General features: G+C 54.3%; 12 protein-coding genes across 12 annotated transcripts; 5 read left to right on the top strand and 7 right to left on the bottom strand.

Annotated features, from left to right (window-relative positions):
- Positions 1 to 1,814: 1,814 nt before the first annotated feature.
- Positions 1,815 to 3,223, top strand: LTR77_003682 (uncharacterized protein; the record flags this gene model as incomplete). Its single annotated transcript, XM_064800938.1, has 3 exons — positions 1,815 to 2,221; positions 2,272 to 3,123; positions 3,181 to 3,223. 3 exons carry the CDS (start codon positions 1,815 to 1,817, stop codon positions 3,221 to 3,223), a joined length of 1,302 nt encoding a protein of 433 aa, XP_064660889.1.
- A 39-nt stretch (positions 3,224 to 3,262) lies between these two features.
- Positions 3,263 to 4,145, bottom strand: LTR77_003681 (uncharacterized protein; the record flags this gene model as incomplete). Its single annotated transcript, XM_064800937.1, has 2 exons — positions 3,263 to 3,900; positions 3,950 to 4,145. 2 exons carry the CDS (start codon positions 4,143 to 4,145, stop codon positions 3,263 to 3,265), a joined length of 834 nt encoding a protein of 277 aa, XP_064660888.1.
- Positions 4,146 to 5,058: 913 nt separating this feature from the next.
- LTR77_003680 (uncharacterized protein) lies at positions 5,059 to 6,725 on the top strand (the record flags this gene model as incomplete). Its single annotated transcript, XM_064800936.1, has 2 exons — positions 5,059 to 5,658; positions 5,712 to 6,725. 2 exons carry the CDS (start codon positions 5,059 to 5,061, stop codon positions 6,723 to 6,725), a joined length of 1,614 nt encoding a protein of 537 aa, XP_064660887.1.
- Positions 6,726 to 7,163: 438 nt separating this feature from the next.
- Positions 7,164 to 7,468, top strand: LTR77_003679 (uncharacterized protein; the record flags this gene model as incomplete). Its single annotated transcript, XM_064800935.1, has 2 exons — positions 7,164 to 7,256; positions 7,304 to 7,468. 2 exons carry the CDS (start codon positions 7,164 to 7,166, stop codon positions 7,466 to 7,468), a joined length of 258 nt encoding a protein of 85 aa, XP_064660886.1.
- A 63-nt stretch (positions 7,469 to 7,531) lies between these two features.
- Positions 7,532 to 9,249, top strand: LTR77_003678 (uncharacterized protein; the record flags this gene model as incomplete). The annotated part of the gene is made up of 7 exons (XM_064800934.1): positions 7,532 to 7,766; positions 7,821 to 8,008; positions 8,070 to 8,358; positions 8,416 to 8,604; positions 8,667 to 8,782; positions 8,840 to 9,061; positions 9,115 to 9,249. The coding sequence occupies 7 exons, from the start codon at positions 7,532 to 7,534 to the stop codon at positions 9,247 to 9,249; spliced, it is 1,374 nt and encodes a 457-aa protein (XP_064660885.1).
- Positions 9,250 to 9,701: 452 nt separating this feature from the next.
- LTR77_003677 (uncharacterized protein) lies at positions 9,702 to 10,184 on the top strand (the record flags this gene model as incomplete). The annotated part of the gene is made up of 1 exon (XM_064800933.1): positions 9,702 to 10,184. One exon carries the CDS (start codon positions 9,702 to 9,704, stop codon positions 10,182 to 10,184), a length of 483 nt encoding a protein of 160 aa, XP_064660884.1.
- A 650-nt stretch (positions 10,185 to 10,834) lies between these two features.
- On the bottom strand, positions 10,835 to 11,758 carry RPS2 (40S ribosomal protein; the record flags this gene model as incomplete). The annotated part of the gene is made up of 3 exons (XM_064800932.1): positions 10,835 to 11,092; positions 11,147 to 11,404; positions 11,477 to 11,758. The coding sequence occupies 3 exons, from the start codon at positions 11,756 to 11,758 to the stop codon at positions 10,835 to 10,837; spliced, it is 798 nt and encodes a 265-aa protein (XP_064660883.1).
- A 646-nt stretch (positions 11,759 to 12,404) lies between these two features.
- Positions 12,405 to 14,090, bottom strand: pzh1 (serine/threonine protein phosphatase Pzh1; the record flags this gene model as incomplete). The annotated part of the gene is made up of 2 exons (XM_064800931.1): positions 12,405 to 12,587; positions 12,657 to 14,090. 2 exons carry the CDS (start codon positions 14,088 to 14,090, stop codon positions 12,405 to 12,407), a joined length of 1,617 nt encoding a protein of 538 aa, XP_064660882.1.
- Positions 14,091 to 15,149: 1,059 nt separating this feature from the next.
- On the bottom strand, positions 15,150 to 15,347 carry LTR77_003674 (uncharacterized protein; the record flags this gene model as incomplete). Its single annotated transcript, XM_064800930.1, has 1 exon — positions 15,150 to 15,347. One exon carries the CDS (start codon positions 15,345 to 15,347, stop codon positions 15,150 to 15,152), a length of 198 nt encoding a protein of 65 aa, XP_064660881.1.
- Positions 15,348 to 15,386: 39 nt separating this feature from the next.
- LTR77_003673 (uncharacterized protein) lies at positions 15,387 to 16,172 on the bottom strand (the record flags this gene model as incomplete). Its single annotated transcript, XM_064800929.1, has 2 exons — positions 15,387 to 16,015; positions 16,070 to 16,172. 2 exons carry the CDS (start codon positions 16,170 to 16,172, stop codon positions 15,387 to 15,389), a joined length of 732 nt encoding a protein of 243 aa, XP_064660880.1.
- A 207-nt stretch (positions 16,173 to 16,379) lies between these two features.
- LTR77_003672 (uncharacterized protein) lies at positions 16,380 to 17,243 on the bottom strand (the record flags this gene model as incomplete). The annotated part of the gene is made up of 1 exon (XM_064800928.1): positions 16,380 to 17,243. The coding sequence occupies one exon, from the start codon at positions 17,241 to 17,243 to the stop codon at positions 16,380 to 16,382; it is 864 nt and encodes a 287-aa protein (XP_064660879.1).
- A 244-nt stretch (positions 17,244 to 17,487) lies between these two features.
- On the bottom strand, positions 17,488 to 18,276 carry COX10 (Protoheme IX farnesyltransferase, mitochondrial; the record flags this gene model as incomplete). The annotated part of the gene is made up of 1 exon (XM_064800927.1): positions 17,488 to 18,276. The coding sequence occupies one exon, from the start codon at positions 18,274 to 18,276 to the stop codon at positions 17,488 to 17,490; it is 789 nt and encodes a 262-aa protein (XP_064660878.1).
- Positions 18,277 to 18,328: the final 52 nt, after the last annotated feature.

Here is an 18,328-nt window from a genome sequence, read left to right as displayed (position 1 = left end):
CACATGTAGTTAGCACCTGAAGGTTGTGTGGTGTGGAATAGAAAGGCCCTCTTGACTGTGAACAACGGCATCTCTACCTCCTAAGGAGAATCGAACGCTCAAAAAGCCAAAAAGATTGAGACCTCTAGGTTCAAGGTCCTATTGAAAATGCTCGAAGCGATTTTCAACGATCCGCAGGCAGGTTACCACGCTGGTTGTTTACTCCCACGGAAGATTCGCGATCTGTTGGGAAGGCAGTGGTCCATAGGCTATATCACCCACCGAAGTAGGGACTGCTGGCGTTGCTTCTTGAGTATGCATCAACCAGAGGAGCTCTCCCATTTGCAGCGGCCTGCGGGATCGGATGAGGTAAGAATTTTGGAAGTACAATATTAATGCTGCAAAATGGTGTGTTCGCCCACCGGAGGGCGTACTAAGCATGGAGGTGCATGAGGGGCGTCGCTTGGTGATTCTGTAGTAATCTGATGGGTGTTTGTATTGTTCCGCTCGGGCCGGAAAGTATTGGAAGTCGCGTTGTCGATGCCGTGGCGTGGGAGGGCAATTGCATTGTAGTCATCTCGGGGCCGTGCGCGCCACGCTCGCTCAAGCTCCTCCATCTCCCACCAACGCCGCCGCCTCATCAGCATGCCATCGCTCACGAGGGCTTGCACCAGCTGTATGTTCCAGATGTCTGGTCTGCGCTCTTCCTGCTTCTTGCTTTTCCTCCCTATTCAGTGTGTTCTGCATCCGCATCCGCATCTCACCACGCTTTCTACTTCCTTACGCGCCGTCGCAATCTCGTCTCCCGTAGCACACCGCTTCTCGTTTCGCTGGTTGATTTTCTTCTTTCTGTGGTCATTTCTGTCTTCATTTCTGTCTGCGCGCATTAGCGTCGCCTCTCTGCGAGGCCGATAATGAGACTGGCGAGCGTCGAGCGGGCTGGTCAGGCATCTGCCATCGAATACAGCCACCGTCACGACCAGAATCACGGCAAGCCATCACCGCACAGTCTGGCACCTGGTTGTGTTTGCTGGCGCTCTCCTCTCACCGAGTGACTGTATATCGCTTGACATGCGTTTTCAATGCTCATGCTGGGTGTTTAACGTCCGTTCATGAGACACCGCAGTTTGTCATTGCAAAGGTGATGGATAGAAGCAGAATGGGACAACAGCAGCAACCTCACTTGAAGTCAGCAGAAGGATGCTTGGCAGAGCAAATCCTTGCAGCTTGTGATTGTGGACCTGTGCTTCACGGCAGGCGTAGCCGAAGTGACTTTCGCGGTCCGAGAAGACCACCTGGGCACTCGCAAACCTTTTACATGTAGGTAACATACGTGTGAGTCTTCTCGGACACCATCTAACAGCTTCAAGGGTGATCACTAGTAGCGATATTGGATGATTTGTGCGCCTTTCAACGCAAGCCAATATTGCAGACACCATCCGGTGGATCATCACACAACTTGGACACCGCGAGAGCAGAGGGAGACTGGAGCTTTTGCCTAACCTCCGGACGTCGGGCTATCGCCGAGAGTAGTTTTCCCACCGCGGGTGCAAGTTGGGTGCTCTCTCGCTGGGAGCAAAGGAAGCGCCGGTGAAATGGATCCGAATAAGGGGTACGTATTGACCTTCGCCTACTACATCATGCACCCCGCATGTGTTCGCAGGTGGGGCAATCGACCTTTACACGACTACGTAAACACGCCGTCGACACGATAGCAATTGCCTTCTAAAGTTATTGATGACATTCACAAAGCCACAACAGTCAATAAGTCAAGAAACCCGACAATTTGGGGGAACTGAAAGCAATACGAACTGACCATTATCTCCACCGTCACCATGGTCAACAAACAGGCCCAAGATGCTTGCCAGACAAGTCTTGACGGCGTAACAAGTAACCCAGACACCGGAATCGCCGGCATGGTATTTGTTGCCGTTGACAAAGAAGGCAACGAGATATGCGCCGTCCCATCTGGCAAGAAGGGCGTTGGCGAGAAGCGCGAGAAGATGGACATGGAAACTGTCTTCTGGATCGCCAGCTGTACCAAGTTGTTGGCCACTATGGCATGTATGCAGGCTTGCGAGCAGGGGAAGCTGAGTCTCGATGATGCCGAGCAGGTTAAGAAGTTGTGCCCGGAACTTGCGAAGGTGAAAGTGTTGAAGGATGATGGGACGTTGGAGGATCGGAAGACGGATATTACGTTGAGAATGCTCCTAACTCATATGGCTGGTTTTGGCTACGAATTGTATGTTGCCATCAACCTGATGTTGTAGTGCTTTGCTGATGCATCCCCAGTTTCAATCCCAAACTCAGGGACTACGGCAGGCCGGTTGGGTACGACGTGTTCCACGCAGATGAGCGAGATGTCCTTAAGATGCCGCTGGTCAACCAACCGAACACCGTCTGGGAGTACGGGATCAACATCGACTGGGCTGGGATAGTGCTCGAGCGCGCCACTGGTGTGAAGCTCAACGACTGGATCCAGCAGAACATCATGCAACCCCTTGGCCTCAAGAACATCAACATGCTTCCAACCCCGGAGATGAAGAAGTCCCTGGCGTACATGCATCAGAAGTGGCCCGGACAGGAGAAGAGTGAAGAACGCGACCACATGTACCGTGAGCCGGTTGTTGCCGAGAGCGATACCGAGAAGGAGCGGATCTTCCACAGCGGAGGCGCTGGATGTTTCGCGAGGCCAAATGAGTATGTGCAGGTCTTGGCCACGCTACTCAATAATGGCAAGAGCCCGAAGACTGGAGCGCAGATCTTGAAATCTGAGACTGTGGATGCCATGTTTGAGAACCAGATCAAGGAGCAGCCCAATTTTGCGCGGAACCCGGTTCCTGCGGCGAAGCCGGAGCAGACGAATGCTTTTCCGGAGCTGTATCCGCAGGAAGGTGAGATGCTGTTCCCTCGTATTTGGAGTTTTCGGTTGGCTGATTGTACCTTCTTAGGAAACCCACCACAAGGCTGGGGCCTGTCGTTCATGATCACGCAAGAACCAGGTGTAACGGGAAGAGGAAGGAACACGGCCTGGTGGGCTGGTATCGCGAACCTGTTCTGGTGGTGCGACAGAGAGAAGGGTGTTGCCGGGATGATCGCCAGCCAGGTCATGCCGTTCGGCGACTTGAATGTTATGGGGCAGTGGTAAGTCCTCTTGTCCACGACAGAACCGCAGTTGATGGCTAATCTCGTTGCGCCCAGGTTCGCCTGTGAAGGTGAGGTGTACAAGGCTGTGTCGCAGTAGCCTGGATATTCAAAGGACCTGTAATCCTTTCCATTGACCTCAGCGGGCTCTTCCGACCGCAGCAAAGATGTGTTTCATAGCGCCTTTGTCTTGATCGATCAAAGCTGAGTCGTGGTCGGTGCCTGACAATTCGACGCTGTGGTAGTCTACGACCTCAGACACCATGCTCTGATTCCAGCATTTGTCGAAGTAGGCCTGGCCGCCCTTCCCAATCATCATGTCCGATTCGGCGTAGTAGACATGCATTTCCAGCTTTGGTTCGTCCTGATGACTGTCCTTTCTTGCACGCTCGCTAGTGCAGAAAGTTTGAACGTACGTCTCGTAATCATCGCACACGTCCCAAGTCACCGAGACATCCTTCTTCGCGCAAAGCTTGAGCTCTTCATTGGCGGCAGTCGTATCTTCCTCGAAGAAATACTTGACCTGAAGTTTTTCTATTTCCTTACCGACGTCCTCAGCGGTGTCGTATCGCTGTCCGGGGGTCATGGCACAGCTTGGCTTCGAGCTGAAGACTCCTGAGACTGCTGATATGACGCCGCCGGACCAGGAAAGGGATGGTGCGATCTGTGTTTGGATGAATTTTCCTAGGCCATTCCAGGCGTCGAACATCCCTACGGGAAGCTTAGAAGCCGCGCTCCAAAGGAAGACCTTTGACTGTTCGGTGTCTACCCACGGGCCTGTGCTATGTCAATACCTGACCAGAGCTGGACAAAACCTTGAGCTTACCAATGATCGCAACATACGGCTTCACCGGATCCAGTATCTCGCGAAGGTGATACAGAGTGTTAAGGAGATATATCGTACCAGCCGAGTGGCACATGAGGCTGACACGCTCCACTCCCAGAAGTTTGAGCAGCGCCGGTACGGTCTCCAGCCATACCGCGATCCTGATCTTGAGCGGAACACGTGTAGACCCGCCCATTCCCGGGCTGGAGAACGGTGAGCTCCAGGATCATATCTTGTGCATACATCGGCCGAATGAGGCCCATTCGAGACTCACCGATCCACACATATCACCCTCACGCCATGTAATACCGCAAGCCGGTTGTACTCCAGATTCATGTATCGAGATCCGAACATAGGCCCGCACGTGAGAATCAACGGAAGACTATCGTCTGCGAAGTTGCTAGTGGTGGAGAATGTCACTCTCAGTCTCTCGTGCGAGGAGGTTTCTGGTAGCCAAAAGCATCTGTGCAGATGCGCTGCGCATAGTCGCTGTATTGCTTGGTCCTTTGGTAGTCCCGTAGCTGACCCATTGTGCTGCTGCCCCTGCAATTGCGCAGTAGCCATCGTTGCGCAAGGAATGGTGGATGAGTGTTCAAAACACAGGCGGGAGACGGGGCAAAAGGCCTAGGAGGTAGACTACCGGCTGAATGTTGTTGCTTCTGCACGTGGTGTGGAGTTGTCCGTTCACGGATGAAGGTTGAAAAGGAATCTTGAATCTTCGACCCTACATTCCACCGCGTCTGCACGAGATTCTGAACTCGATCATGTCTGCTGACTACAGCATGAATGGTCAGAGTACCAAAAATATCATGAGCAAATGGAGGCCTTATCGTACAGCCACACGTCAGTCGGCAGTGGACCAACAGATCTCACCACCCGCGCCATCCGAAGCCTTCGAGCTGTCCCACGGAGAACCTTGCTTTGCACTGCGCCTCTTCAGATCCAATGCGACGACTTGACTGTGATGGTTCCCCGAGCTGCGGACCACCAAGGGGCAGCTACGACCTGGGTTTAAGAACCCTCTGAATCCAGAATATACATGTAGGCATGGTCACGAACCCTGAGACTAGCATCTATATCGCAGATCACACCATACGAATGCACTGGCCATGGCCCACTACACGGAACAATTTCTTGCCCACCAGAACTACTTGGCCAGTCTACACGCACCAAACGCCGAGGAATGGCACCGCATTTCTGACTACCAGAAGCGCAAGGAGATCGAGATTGATAGCAAATATCACAGCACCGAAGCTCACAATGCAGCTACTACGATTCAAAAAGCTTACCGTGGCCACCGTGCAAGGCGAGAACTGCAGGGTCTCGCACTGGATCCTTCTTCACGGTGGGTGGAGATACTCCGTGAGCTAAAGTATCGCAAGGCTACTGCACTACACCATGGGCCAGGCTCCCCCGGCTTGGTCGTCGTGACGAGGCGAAGAGCGCCATCTGATGTGGCGAAGCTCAACTGGTTCAGAGCCGGACAGGTAGCAGAGCACGCTGGCGCCGGGGCGGATCGTCCGAGCAGTCGGCGCTCATATGACCCCCTGGATCCCGGAAAAACTGAGGGAGGTGCTGAGGAGCCCCAGGAAGCCTCCGAGTCGATGCTGATGGACCAGAGGTACTTCTTGGAGCTTGTCGACTGGAAGCATAGGTCGGAAAAACTCCCAAGATGCCTCACGCAACCGCTGACCCTTCTCATAGGTACGGTGCGAACCTTCAGATCTATCACGAAGCGTGGCTACACTCTTCCGTCCGTTAGAACTTCTTTTCCTGGTTGGACTATGGAGAAGGCAGATACCTCGATCTGCCCGGCTGCAGCAGAGCCAAGCTCGAGAAGGAGAGGATCAGGTACCTTAGCCGAGAAGAGCGGTTGGCGTACCTAGTCGACGTGGACGACGAAGGGAGGCTCCGCTGGAACAAGAATAGCGAGTTGATCACCACTAGCGTGGAGGAGTACAAAGACTCCATGCTTGGTGTGGTGCCGAAAGACGCCACAGATGCGCCCAGCTTCACCGATCAGGGACTGGTTCGCCAAAGAACAGAATCTCGCCGCGCCTTTAATGAAATGCTTAAGACGACAAGCCGGGACGCGGAGACTGCATCTGGGGTATCTAGCAGTGGAGAATCTCACTCGCCGGATCCAGATCGGACGGCGAGCCGCGACCACACAGCGGCATCTGGAAAGACGGCAAGACGGAGACACCACGCTTCGCCCGCCACGATCCTCAACCATCTTCTGCGCGCAACGGTGAGACCTGGAACGTGGATCTATGTTGCCGACAGCCGCGGAAGACTCTATGTCGGAATCAAATCTTCCGGAGCCTTTCAGCATGCCTCGTTCCTTGCCGGTGCACGCATATCCTCCGCAGGATCTATTGGCATTGACGAGGGACGGCTCGAATATCTATCTCCGTTGAGTGGTCATTACCGACCGACAACGAAGTCGTTCAAAGCGTTTATCAACAGTCTACGGGATCAAGGCGTGGACTTATCACGAACGCGAGTATCTCATGCATTCGAGATATTGCAGGGCATAGAAGTCTACAGCAAGTCAAAGAAGAGTATGGAGAGGGTCGTGAAAGGCAAGGAAGCTGCAGGCCGTCGCCATAGCCCCGATCTCGCCGAACAATTTCACATGAAGATTGATAACATATCAGCCACGAGTCTGGTAGAAGAGAATTGGGAGCATCAGCACAGAAAGCGAGGGCTGTCAAACCTGATTGGTGATCTGAGCCTTGGCAGGCGAGGTCTAGATCGAGCTGAAGGCAGCTAACAACCACATCCATATCAACCAGCTTCACAATCAAGACATGTGGTAGAATCCCCATACCGAACACCGATCCTTATCGGCGGAAGTTGACCCGGCAAAACAGCCTCCGCAATTACCCTCCATTCAACCCAGCATTTCTCCGCAAGTGTACTGAGCCAGAATGACTTGGTCGCGCCAGCCAAGGCCGCCCCCAGCTATACCAAGGAATCTCGAGCGCACCAAGACGCCTCGAGAGCATACCAAGACGCGACGAGCAGATGTTCCACCACTCACAGAGGGGGGACGAATGCTCTCACGTGAGTGCGACGGGCTTTGTATGTCGTTCGGCGACTGTCACCAACGAGTACTTGAGCCACGCGATTGACAGGCATCCTGATCGATTGTTGTTCCACATCGTCGCTTCATCTGACAACGACACACCACTGCGAGGGTTCAGGCAAGATGGGTCTCCTCACGCTGCTCGTCCACAACGATGCGATCAAGACTGATCCCAAGGAGATCTATGGATGGAGGGTGTACGCTCTAGCTTGTTCGGTATGTTGGCATGGTGGATTGCCTAGGCCATTGCTGACGGTGCTTAGGCATGCTTCGGCGGTATGCTGTTTGGCATGGAGACTGGTATCATCGGCGGCGTGCTCACTCTGGACAACTTCAAAGAGCAAGTGGACCCTGTTGCACAAGTCATAAGAGACGGGACGGCCATAGCTAACTTGGAACAGAGACTATGGTCTCGCGGACTTGGTTGATGTACCCTTGGCAAACTTGCAGGCAAACATTGGTAAATTCATCCGCTGCGTTAGCCTCGATGCATGCTGACCATCTCAGTCACCACCTTGCAATGCGGCTGCTTCGTCGGAGCCCTGATTGCTGGACCAATTGCGGATAGACTCGGCAGACGCCCAACTCTGATGCTGGCAGCATGTTTGGCCATCATCGGCACGATCATGCAATCTGCTGCTATGGGCGAGATCGCTGCCATCTACGTCGGGCGATTCATTGCCGGATTGGGTGTTGGTGCTGCGTCCATGGTTACTCCGCTCTACAGTACGACTTCATTCCATCAATCACACACGCGTGAGCTAATCTGATTGCCAACAGTCTCTGAGAACGCGCCTCGTGCCATTCGCGGCGGTCTTACTGGCATCTATCAGCTCTTCATCACCATGGGAATCATGTTGGCTTTCTGGATCAACTACGGCTGCAAGCTAAACGTTACGGGCGATGCGATTTACATCATCCCACTCACCATGCAAGGCCTCCCAGCAGTGCTGTTGCTGGTATCGCAGGTAAGCGTTGCCGACTGTTGAGATGTTGTCCCGTACAGTTGCTGACACTCCTGCTCTAAAGTTCTTCTGTAATGAATCGCCCAGGCACTTGGCACGCAAAGACCGATGGGAGGATGCCTCCCGCGTGCTTGCTCTCGTGCGGAATCTGCCTGCATCCCACCCATACGTCGCTGGCGAGCTTCAAGAGATCCACGAGGTGCTTGAGCATGAGCGTCGTCTCATGGGAGGATCCACTTTCAAGGACCTGATGCGCGAGATGTGGACGATTCCTGGCAACAGGAAGAGGGCTCTAATCTCGATCGGCTTGATGATATGCCAACAGATGACCGGAACCAACGCGATTAACTATTGTAAGCGATCGCATCGTCGGCCGATCACGCGATTCGACTGTCGCTGACATTACACAGACGCTCCACAGATCTTCGCGAACCTTGGCCTCGGCAGCAACACCTCCACTCTGTTCGCAACTGGCATCTACGGGGTCATGAAGATGACCATGTGTTTCTGCTTCTTGATCTTTGCAGCGGACTCTCTCGGACGCCGGAAGTCACTTCTTTGGACCTCAATCGCCATGGGTTTGGCGATGATGTACGTCGGTAAGTCTAGATCTGTTTCCAATGAAGGTGTAATGGATTGTCGATGCTGACGTTCGACACAGGCTTGTACGTCCGCATCAAGCCTCCGGTTGAGGGCGAAGCGATTCCTCCGGCCGGCTATGTTGCTCTCGTTTGCATCTACCTCTTCGCTTCCTTCTTCCAGTGGGGTTGGGGACCGGTAAGCCACTTGAAAAGCGCCACCACGATTGACCCAAGATCTAATCTCTCGTTCCAGGTATGCTGGATCTACGTCTCCGAGATCCCCACCGCCCGCCTTCGTGCACTCAACGTCTCGCTCGCCGCCGCCACGCAGTGGCTCTTCAACCTCGTCATCGCACGCTCTGTTCCAAACATGCTTGCAACGATGGGCGAGGGCGGCTATGGGTGCTTCATCCTCTTCTCCGTGTTCTGCCTCTCCATGTTCGTCTTCGTCTGGTTCCTGGTTCCCGAGACGAAGGTATGTTTGCTTCAAAGGTCGCGACACTTTCAACCGGCTAACAATCACAACAGGGTCTGTCCCTCGAGACTATGGACGATTTGTTCGGCGTTACGGAGCTTGTCAAGAAGATGGACGACGAAGAGGGCAGTGTGTCCGGCGACAGGAAGGATAACTCTCACCATGTCGAGATCACCGAGTCGAAGTAGGCTGAGGCTGTGTAATACAAGGCGGAAAGAGGGCGATTGATGATACTTTGGAGATGGAGATATCGAGCTGACGCAACACTCAACGGATGCGAAGCGGTGTTCGAGAACATCGTCGTTCACATGCAAATCAGAGCCAGCATAACCTTCTCAGTGCGGCTGTTCAAATTTTTCTAATACTTGAGCTGTAAGTGTGTCAATGTTGAGGCGGGCAGCTTGCGGCAAGGTAAAGTGACTTCACTTCCCCACTCGCTGTGTGAAGCACAGGTCACGATCTCCTCAGATCGTTATCACGTGCATTGTCGCTTTCACATGCAAATTCCATCTGTTTCACCTTTGGCTCGATCAGTTTCAGATTGCCAGCAGCCTCAACACCTCTACCACCTCACTGACTACATATCACTTCAACCACCCAGCTAACATCCACAACAACACCACCACACCTTGCTGGAACCATGGCGGCCACTACTACAAATCCCAACCCACCCACTCCCAGCCCACCCACTCAATCTGCGGCGACGTCGACGTTCGCCATCCCAGAACTGCGTGAACTCATCACCGCTGAGCTACCACCTCGGGACATCCTCGTCAACGCCAACAAAGTCTGCCGTTCCTGGTACTACACCATCACTACCAGCGCTTCAGCTACGATTCGGGAGAAGCTGTTCCTGCCGACCAACAAGATAACCGCGGCGAAGCCGGAATCCTTCGTCAAGGACTACAGATTCAGTTTCCCTGCCTACGCAGAAGTTCTGAAGCCCAATCCGTTGCCTCATTTCAGCAGTACGATGGCGGAGAGTCTCATCGATCGAGGGTTCGGATACAGATGGAGATCGTATTCGAAAAGCTCCCCAAAGCAGAGACGCTGGTACTCAAAGGCGATCTTTATCTTACCCATCCTCCCTGCACCACTATGCTATGCCAAGTGCCTTCCCTGAGTGGACCTCTCTGTGAGGAGCTCATCTGCTTCAACAAGAATGGCATCACATACAGGGATGTTATCATCTCTCTCACCAAGTACAGCAAAGGCATCAGGACGGTACAGGACCAACGCCGAAGCTTAGAGAGCAGCAACATCCCTTGGATTCTAGATATGTTCGACGAGTTGGCTGAGTTGTGCCCGGTGTGGCTGTAGAGTCAGGCGCCGGGCGTGTGAAACGCGAGGCAGGGAAGTCACTGACATCCTTGTGTTGGATTTTGAGGCAACGCGCTCTCCAAATGCGTGAGAGGATTAAGGGCTAGATGTGAGCCGTGGCGGTATTGGAGGGCAAGGCAGAGCCCGGAAAAGCTGCGCAGTGTCAAGCGGGTTCAACCGCATAATGAAATAACGGGGGCTGGAATCACTTCGAATTGGGGGCCCAAGAGGCACGGTCAGGCTTGAAGTTGGATGAAGCTGTCAACATTCGTCTTGGCTCAAGCTAAGCTACATGTGACGCTCTCATCTGGTGAGAGCATGAAGCATAACGATCGCCTCATTCAGACAGAATGCGGCTTCAAAGCAATCACTCCTTCCATCATCTTTTCCACCACGTCTCGCGCCCTCACTGTCGTGATCACACAATGACCATGCTTGCTGAGAAGTCCGTACCTAGTAGCGCTTGCCTTCACGCAGCACATCGGAGTACTCCTCGAGCGGGCTGCGCTGGAGCTTGTTGTCGGCCCACAAGTTTGGCGTAAGGAAGCCGTACGTGCTGGTAATGGCGACGAAGGTGGCCTTGAGCGTGTTCTCGAGCGTCTTGGTAGAGCCGGCGGAGGCGGTGTAGATGTCGTTGACACCTGCGAGCTGGAGCAGACGCTTGACGGCGGGCGAGGCGACCAGGCCGGTACCACGTGGGGCAGGGATGAGCTGCAAGCAATTAGTCTCTGCAGTCAAGTTTAATGTATTTGAGGAGATACATACACGCATGGTGACGGAACCGCACTTGCCGCTGGCCTTGGTCGGGATCGAGTGAGGCTCACCGAGGTTGGTACCCCAGTAGCCACGACGGATGGGCACGACAGAGAGCTTGGCGATGATGATGGCAGCGCGGATGGCGGTAGCGACTTCCTTGGAGGTCTTGATGCCGAGTCCGATGTGGCCCTCGCTGTCGCCGATGACCACGATGGCCTTGAAGCGAGTGCGCTGACCGGCACGGGTCTGCTTCTGCACTGGCTTGATCTGTAACACAAATTACACATTAGCTTGCGCTCCGTCCAACCGTTCTTAGAGCATGCAATGGGTGATGCATACCTTCATAACCTCATCCTTCAGCTTCGGCAAGAAGAAGTCCACAATCTGGTACTCCTTGATCGGCAAGCTGTGCAAATAGATCTCCTCCATGCTCTTGATCTTGCCCGCCTTCACGAGACGTCCCAGCTTCGTCACTGGCTGCCACTCTTTCTCGTCGCTCTTCGCACCGCCGCGACGTCCACGGCCACGGCCACGTCCTCGTCCACGGTCTCCGCCTCGGTCGCCGCGCGAGCCGAAGCCGCCACGATCGCCACGGGGTGCTGCGCCGCCTCGGTCTGCCATTGTCGTTGTTGTACGGTGTGTGAAGGGTGTGTGGGCGAGAGGGGTGTGGTAGAGGTGAGGTGGTTGTAATTTTGGCGTGGGGATCGGCTTGAAAGTTCGAGGTGCGCTGATATCTTGGCGTTCGCTTAGATCCAGAGATAAGATCACGTGCAATCTCATTCACGTTCACATGCTCGAGGCAAAAGTCGAGAGGTCTTTCATTCTGGATATGCTCGAATACTAATAACTGTGTCCTGCCCATCTGCAGTACTCTCCCATTGCCCGCATCCCAGTGTCATGAGACTGCCGTTGGGGGTCGCCGTGCACCGTCCATCGCCATCGCTGCGTAGCGCTGAACCCCCTTAGCCTGATGGCAGAGCAAGCAGACAGCTCAGTATGCCCTCATTGTACGCGACGCTGGACTAGTGGCTGGAGCGGCCTGCTGGCAATAGGCGTTGCGGCATCTGCGTGTCTGTGTGGAGTCTCATCCCTCTGCCATGCGGCGCAGCTTGTCCTCGGGCGTCTGTGTCTCGTGGCATTCCCCATCTGCCCAACCACCTCCATTGCGATCATCGATTCTGCCCCATCATCAAGAACCACAGCTCTTTCCAGGGTCTTCCGACTTCGGAGAAGATCCCATAACCAAAAATTCCCGCCCAAGTCCGCACTAATAACTCTGCGTGAAACCGCTCGCTGGCGGACTGTTAAGCATGCTCTGTCGCTTGTTGCGGCCCTTCTTGATATGGCTCTTCAGCGCGCTGCTGTCCAGAGGCTTTAGGAGTTCGAAGGAGCATAGCAGCTCGCCCGATACGCTCATCACTGCGCCCCAGTTGTCGAATTCACCGCAATACTGTTCCAACAGTCGTTAGCTTTGGGATCCAACAGGTATGGCTGTAATAAGAGGAAAAGCAAGACTTACATTAGGCGCCGAAAACACAGTTACCAGAATCCTCTCATTAAAGAACTCATACCCATCCTCCACCACCATGTGCGCCCGACAGACCAAGTCAAAGTCGTGCTTGGCCAGGAACTCCATAATCACCTTCTTCCCGAAGCAGTAACTAACTCCTCGTTCATTTGCTTCCCAGTCAGCCTCCATGTCTGCCGGATCAGACCACAGTAGATCGTTCAGTAATCCATAGTCCGGCACATCCGTCGGCCGCGCAATGTTCCGAATGTCATCCATGTGGCTCAAGCTAGGAGAAAGTCCACCGTGCACGCAGAAGATCTTGCCGGCGACGATGGCGGCGATGGGGAGGGTGTTGAAGGTGTCGACAAACGTCTTCCAGACTTTGACGTTGCATCTTCGTTTGCACTCGTCGTAAAAGCCGTAGACACGCGTGACGTTGGCGCATTCATGGTTGCCACGGAGCAGGAAGAAGTTCTCTGGATATCGCAGTTTGTAGCAAAGGAGGAGTAGGATGGTTTCCAGTGATTGCTTGCCGCGATCCACGTAGTCGCCAAGGAAGAGGAAGTTGGAGTTGGGTGGAAAGCCGCACATCTCGAACATCCGGATCAGGTCGGTGTATTGGCCATGCACGTCTCCTACGATCTTGACTGGAGGCGACAATTCCAGCAACGCCGGCTGGGAGAGGAAGAGCTCGCGCGCAGCATTGCAAATGGCAGTGATCTCGGCGTTCTTGAGACATACCGTTTTAGTGACCTTACCAGCGTAGCCGGCGTCCACAAGTCGCTTGATCATGTCGTCCAGGTCGGACGGCTTCAGTGCGCCAATTTCGGGGTTGCTGCTATTAGTCGGCGATTGGATGCCGCCGTCTGCCAGTGCCAATGCTGCTGCTGCGCCCTGTGTTGGAGCTCCACTGCTCTCTTTCTTCACCAGAATCGAAGGTAAGGGCTCAACGTTGGACGTGTGTCGCGCATTACCTGAAGGCGGTGCGTCCGAGACCGCGTCCACTTCGCCGCTTCTTTGCGCATCTTCGATGCCTTTGTGATCCCCGCCCACAGTCGCTGCTTGTGTGGGCGATGGCGGGGGTTGTATGTCGTCATCATCGGCTACAATACTGCCTCGCTCTTCGGGAGTTATGTTCGACGAGCCGCTCGCGCGAGCCTGCCGTTGTCCTGCTTTCCCGCTCGTCGTCGAGCTAATAGACCGCGAATCCGCCCGATCATCCACAGGGGATGTCAGCTGCGTGGACGAGCTCCTGGGACTCTCTGCTGACCGCGCACTGCCCGGTATCTTCGTGCGCAAGGCAGTCCTCAGACTTCTCGCGGACTCTCGTGTATCTGACTTGCTAAAGGATGGGTACGAATCCAAGTTTGGGCCTGGCCCCGTCGGCGTCTGCGAGCCTGGTGTACTCTTGCCATCTTTTTCTTTGGACGGTTGGTTGCCCATATCGAATGCTGCTTATCAAGGAAGGAGTGCTTCTCCGTCGTACCGCTTATCTTGCGAGTTTGCTCTCCGTCTTGGACAATTAGTAATCGTATGATATCCCCTCCGTGTTATGGTGGTCGGAACAGTCTCGACAAGAAGGCAAGACAGTGTGATTCGGCCGACTCTACGGCCTCAGCATGGAAGGTGTTCTGGCCGCTGCCTCCAAGAAGGTATCGCAGGTCTGGGGGAGGGTCCACGCGTTCTCGCTTGCGGTCCAGCGTCGTGGCGGGCTGCTCGATACCAGTAGTCACACTGGCCGGTGATGGTCGTAGGTAGGTGTCGAAGGGTTGCGCAGGTTGTGTCCTGGAGATATCGGGACGGAGTTTTGCAGGGCGAGGTTGTCAGGTATGCGAACCTTTTGGCTCAGCCTGCGTGTGGAGCTTGCTGCCACTTCGGAGGCTCGGGGCTCGGCCTGCGGCTGGCGACAACGGGACCGGGGCCAGATGCGCCTCTTTAATGCCGGCGGGAAGCGGTATATCAATGAGAAGTTGTTCCTTCTCCAGAACAGCAACCTTTAGATGTTGAGTCAAGATTTGGTGGTGCTTTGGTGGTGTTCAGAGCTGATCAGGGATGACATGCGCTGATGTGGAGAGGTTCCACGATTGCGCCACGCAAGGCGGCGCCAAGGCAATTATCTGGGCGGAGTGGTCGAGACTGCATCTGCATATGACAGAGCACGGCGAGGGCTACGTGTACAAACGATGGTCCCTGAGTAAATGCACTTGGGCACTTCGAACGATGGAGATGGATAGATCAGAAGCTCCAGTTGTGAAGTGAATCCTTCTCGAGCAGCAGAAGCCCTTCGACTATATTTTGATAGACACGCAGCAGAGAAAAAGACTTTAACGCAACCGGAGAGTTGAATGCTCGAGCCATGCGACGCGATTAGAGCAACAAAGGTATAGACGATCTCGCATTGCCCCGAGATAAATTTGTCGCTAGTTGGTAAGCGTGCCAACAACAAGCCTCGCCCTCGTGATGTTGTCCTCCAGTTGACCACAACCGCGTCAGCTAAGTACATCAACCTGTCTCCTCCGGAAGCTCACACAGGACGTCGTTATAGCTCTCACCGAAATACCACTCGTTGTCGTAATCCTTGCCACGATCCTCGTCGCCGTCCTTGGTTTCGAGTTCGCCGTGCAGCTCGCACTCTCCACAATCGCACTCATCATCGGTGTCGGCATCATACAAACAACGGTCTTTCCAGCTCTTGTCCATGGTATCGCGGAGGACGAAAAAGTGTCTTGTTACGAAAACTCAGTCCTTGAACCACGACGGAACCATCTTGTCAACGTTGTAGTCGTCGCAGATTAGTTGCAGAAGACCCATGATGGCGTCCACGATTTGACCAATCTTGATGCCGTTGGCATCATGGAGAAGCGTTCTCTTCAGCCAACTCAATTCATCATCTCTGCGTTGGATTCCCACTGCCAGACCATCAATCGGAGGCTGCGTGAGGTACATATTGCGGACGCTATCAGGTACGTGCGGGTTCATGCGTCCATCCATTTCCCATTCTAGATTGACAACGGTCTGCCAAGGGCACGGAGAGTGAGCTTCGGCGTGAACACGCGGTAGGGGGTGATGCCAGTTCCATTTCCGGAAGACCGGCGCCAGTGTGAAGGGTGTTTCAGGCAGCAAAGGCGTGATGCTTCGCTCCTTCCTGGTGGTGTTGCCGTGCTTCGTCTTGAGGATGCTGCCAGCAGGAGCCATGAAAGTTCTGCGTCGCAGGCGGACGGAGCCTTCGATAAGTGCTTTCCAGCTTTTGTTGACCCGCTTGACCAAAAAGAGTCTTCTCGGCGAGAGTCGTAGCAGGATCTCCTCCGTCAGCTCCGGCAAGTCGAACACATTCGCAGTCGCCATCGCAGCTTGAAAGATGTGTGCTTCTGCGAGAAGTTGTTAGCGTGGTGCAGATCGGTATGCAGTCGTAAGAGACTCACCTGGTGATGCCTTCGAGCAGAACTGGTCGACTTGACACAAGTGGCAGAGTGGTGGTCGTGTAAGGTAAAGGGTTAAGGTGAGGTCGAGATTAGCGTTCTGCATGACGTTTGCCGCTTGATATTGTAAGGAAGGCCCGACCACACATGGCAGGCGCGAACGGTGGGAAGGCGCCATCTCAAGAAAGCAAGGCAAGACGTTGCCGCCGCGGCAGAGTTGGAGGTAGACAGGAGATCTCTGTTGTTATACGTACTCGTCTCCTCTTAACATCACAAGACTGCTCGCTGCCCTCATCGTCATTGCCACTCCTCCCTACCATCCGCTGACACCCATGATGCCTTCAGGAGTTGACATTGTAGCCCCCATCAAACCAGCGCTCCTGTGGTACCGTTCTCCAAGATGCTTCCTCATCATCTTCTCTTTGCGCCTGGCTAGCTCCACTAAGTCGAAATTGTAGAACTCGAAGATCGGATAGTCGTCGGAGTCGGTTTCGCTGCTGTCGTCATCAAAAGCGTAGTCGCCGTCAGTGCCTGGCAGGTCCTCATGCTGTTCACCGACAAAACAGAAGCGACTCATTAGCAGCATCTTCTCAGTCGCAAAGGGCTTTTGTACGACGGACAAGGATGGGCCCATTCTCCGAAACGTGTCGACCACATGACCGAGAGTCATGCCGTTGTCATCGCGGAGCAGCGCGCGGGTCAAGGAGGCCTGTGGGATGTCGCGCTGGATGCACACCTCGATGATGTTGATGGGTGGTTGGGTGATGAACATGCCATGGAGGGAAGCCGGCACAAACAAGTCGACGTCCAGAGTGTTCCCGAAAATCATAACATGTTGTGTGAAGACATCTAGGTCGAGAGGGCGTGGTCTGCAATAGCGCGGGTATCGGGACCGTCCTTCAAAGATCGGCGCCATGACAATCTTTCCCTCCTGCACCAGATACTCCGGGCCCCAGGTCCTACGTTCGTGATCCCAGAGCTCGCTAATGCCGGTCTTCATGGCGATGACTTTTCCATCAGCCTCCATGAAGGTTGCACGGCGCAGGTCGGCGGATGTCTCGATGATTCTTTTCCATGTGAGGTTGACACGTTTCAGCTGGGAGAGGTTGCAAGCAGGAGGATGCTGCAGAATGGGCTCCAGCAGGTCCGGTAGATTCAGCACCTCTGCCGCCGCCATGATGGACTGCAAGGAAGCTGACCTTAGTGTATGTAGTTAGCTCCAACCACGAAACAGAAAGAGCATAAGGACGACTTACTCGCAGTACTTTGTAGCTGATTTCGTGTTGTGAGAAGCAGCGTGCGAAGGTTGCCTTCGAAAAAGTTTCGATGTTGGAAAAGACGCTGTGCTTAGGAGATTGCGCTTCGCCAAGGCGATCATATGATAGTCACGTGAACGGTCATTGCTTGCAACAATGTTAAATTCATCCGTCCTCGTCATCCCACAGCTCCTCGCTATCGCCTTCTCCATTTATACTCCTCCACAACCTCTCCCACAACCCCTTCTTCTGCACCATCGCCAACACCAGCACAATCGGCAACTGCCACACACTTGCCCAGAACAGCGCCCTCGCACTCCCCTTATCTCCATGCAGCCGCCAGAACTTGATCGCCTCTCGCAACATCCATGCATTGACCACACTGCTAGTAGCCATGAATGCCGTGTCCGTCACATCATAGTAACTCAGGCCAATGCATATCGGAAACATGGCCAGCGAGTAGCGCAACGAAACGCGAGCGGCCATTGCGGTGTTGGACGACGTGAGCATCTTGTAGCCTGCGGTTGCGTACTCATGGCGAACATTATGCGACAGCGCAAAGAAATGCGGGAACTGCCATGCGAAGAGCAAGGCGGCGATAAGCCAGCCGCCGATGGCTTGCTCAGTCAAGAGTAGGTCCTTTGACTCCTCCCAGATAGAGGAGTTGGAAGAATCCGTGACGCTGTACTGGCTTGCGGCAGCACACCAGCCCATTAGAGGTGGCACTGCGCCGACGACCGCGCCGACCCAGGTGTTGACCGGATGTAGTCGTTTGAGGGGCGTATAAACGAATGCGTATAGGCCAAGGTTGCCGGCGCCGAGGATGGCCGTGGTAGGGTTGACGCCGTACCAAAGTACGCCGACCCCAAGGCATCCGGTCAGAATAGCGAACAGTAGGGCCGAGCGCTGGCTGATCAATCCTCGTACAAGAGGTCGATTCTGTGTACGACTCATTTTGGCGTCGTGCGCAGGTTCGAAAAGCATATTGAGGGTATTGGCGGATGCT

The sequence above is a fragment of the Saxophila tyrrhenica genome, assembly GCF_035928015.1.
Source record: "Saxophila tyrrhenica strain CCFEE 5935 chromosome Unknown scaffold_5, whole genome shotgun sequence".
Lineage (NCBI taxonomy): Eukaryota > Fungi > Ascomycota > Dothideomycetes > Mycosphaerellales > Extremaceae > Saxophila > Saxophila tyrrhenica.
This window is presented reverse-complemented; position numbering and strand designations above follow the sequence as displayed.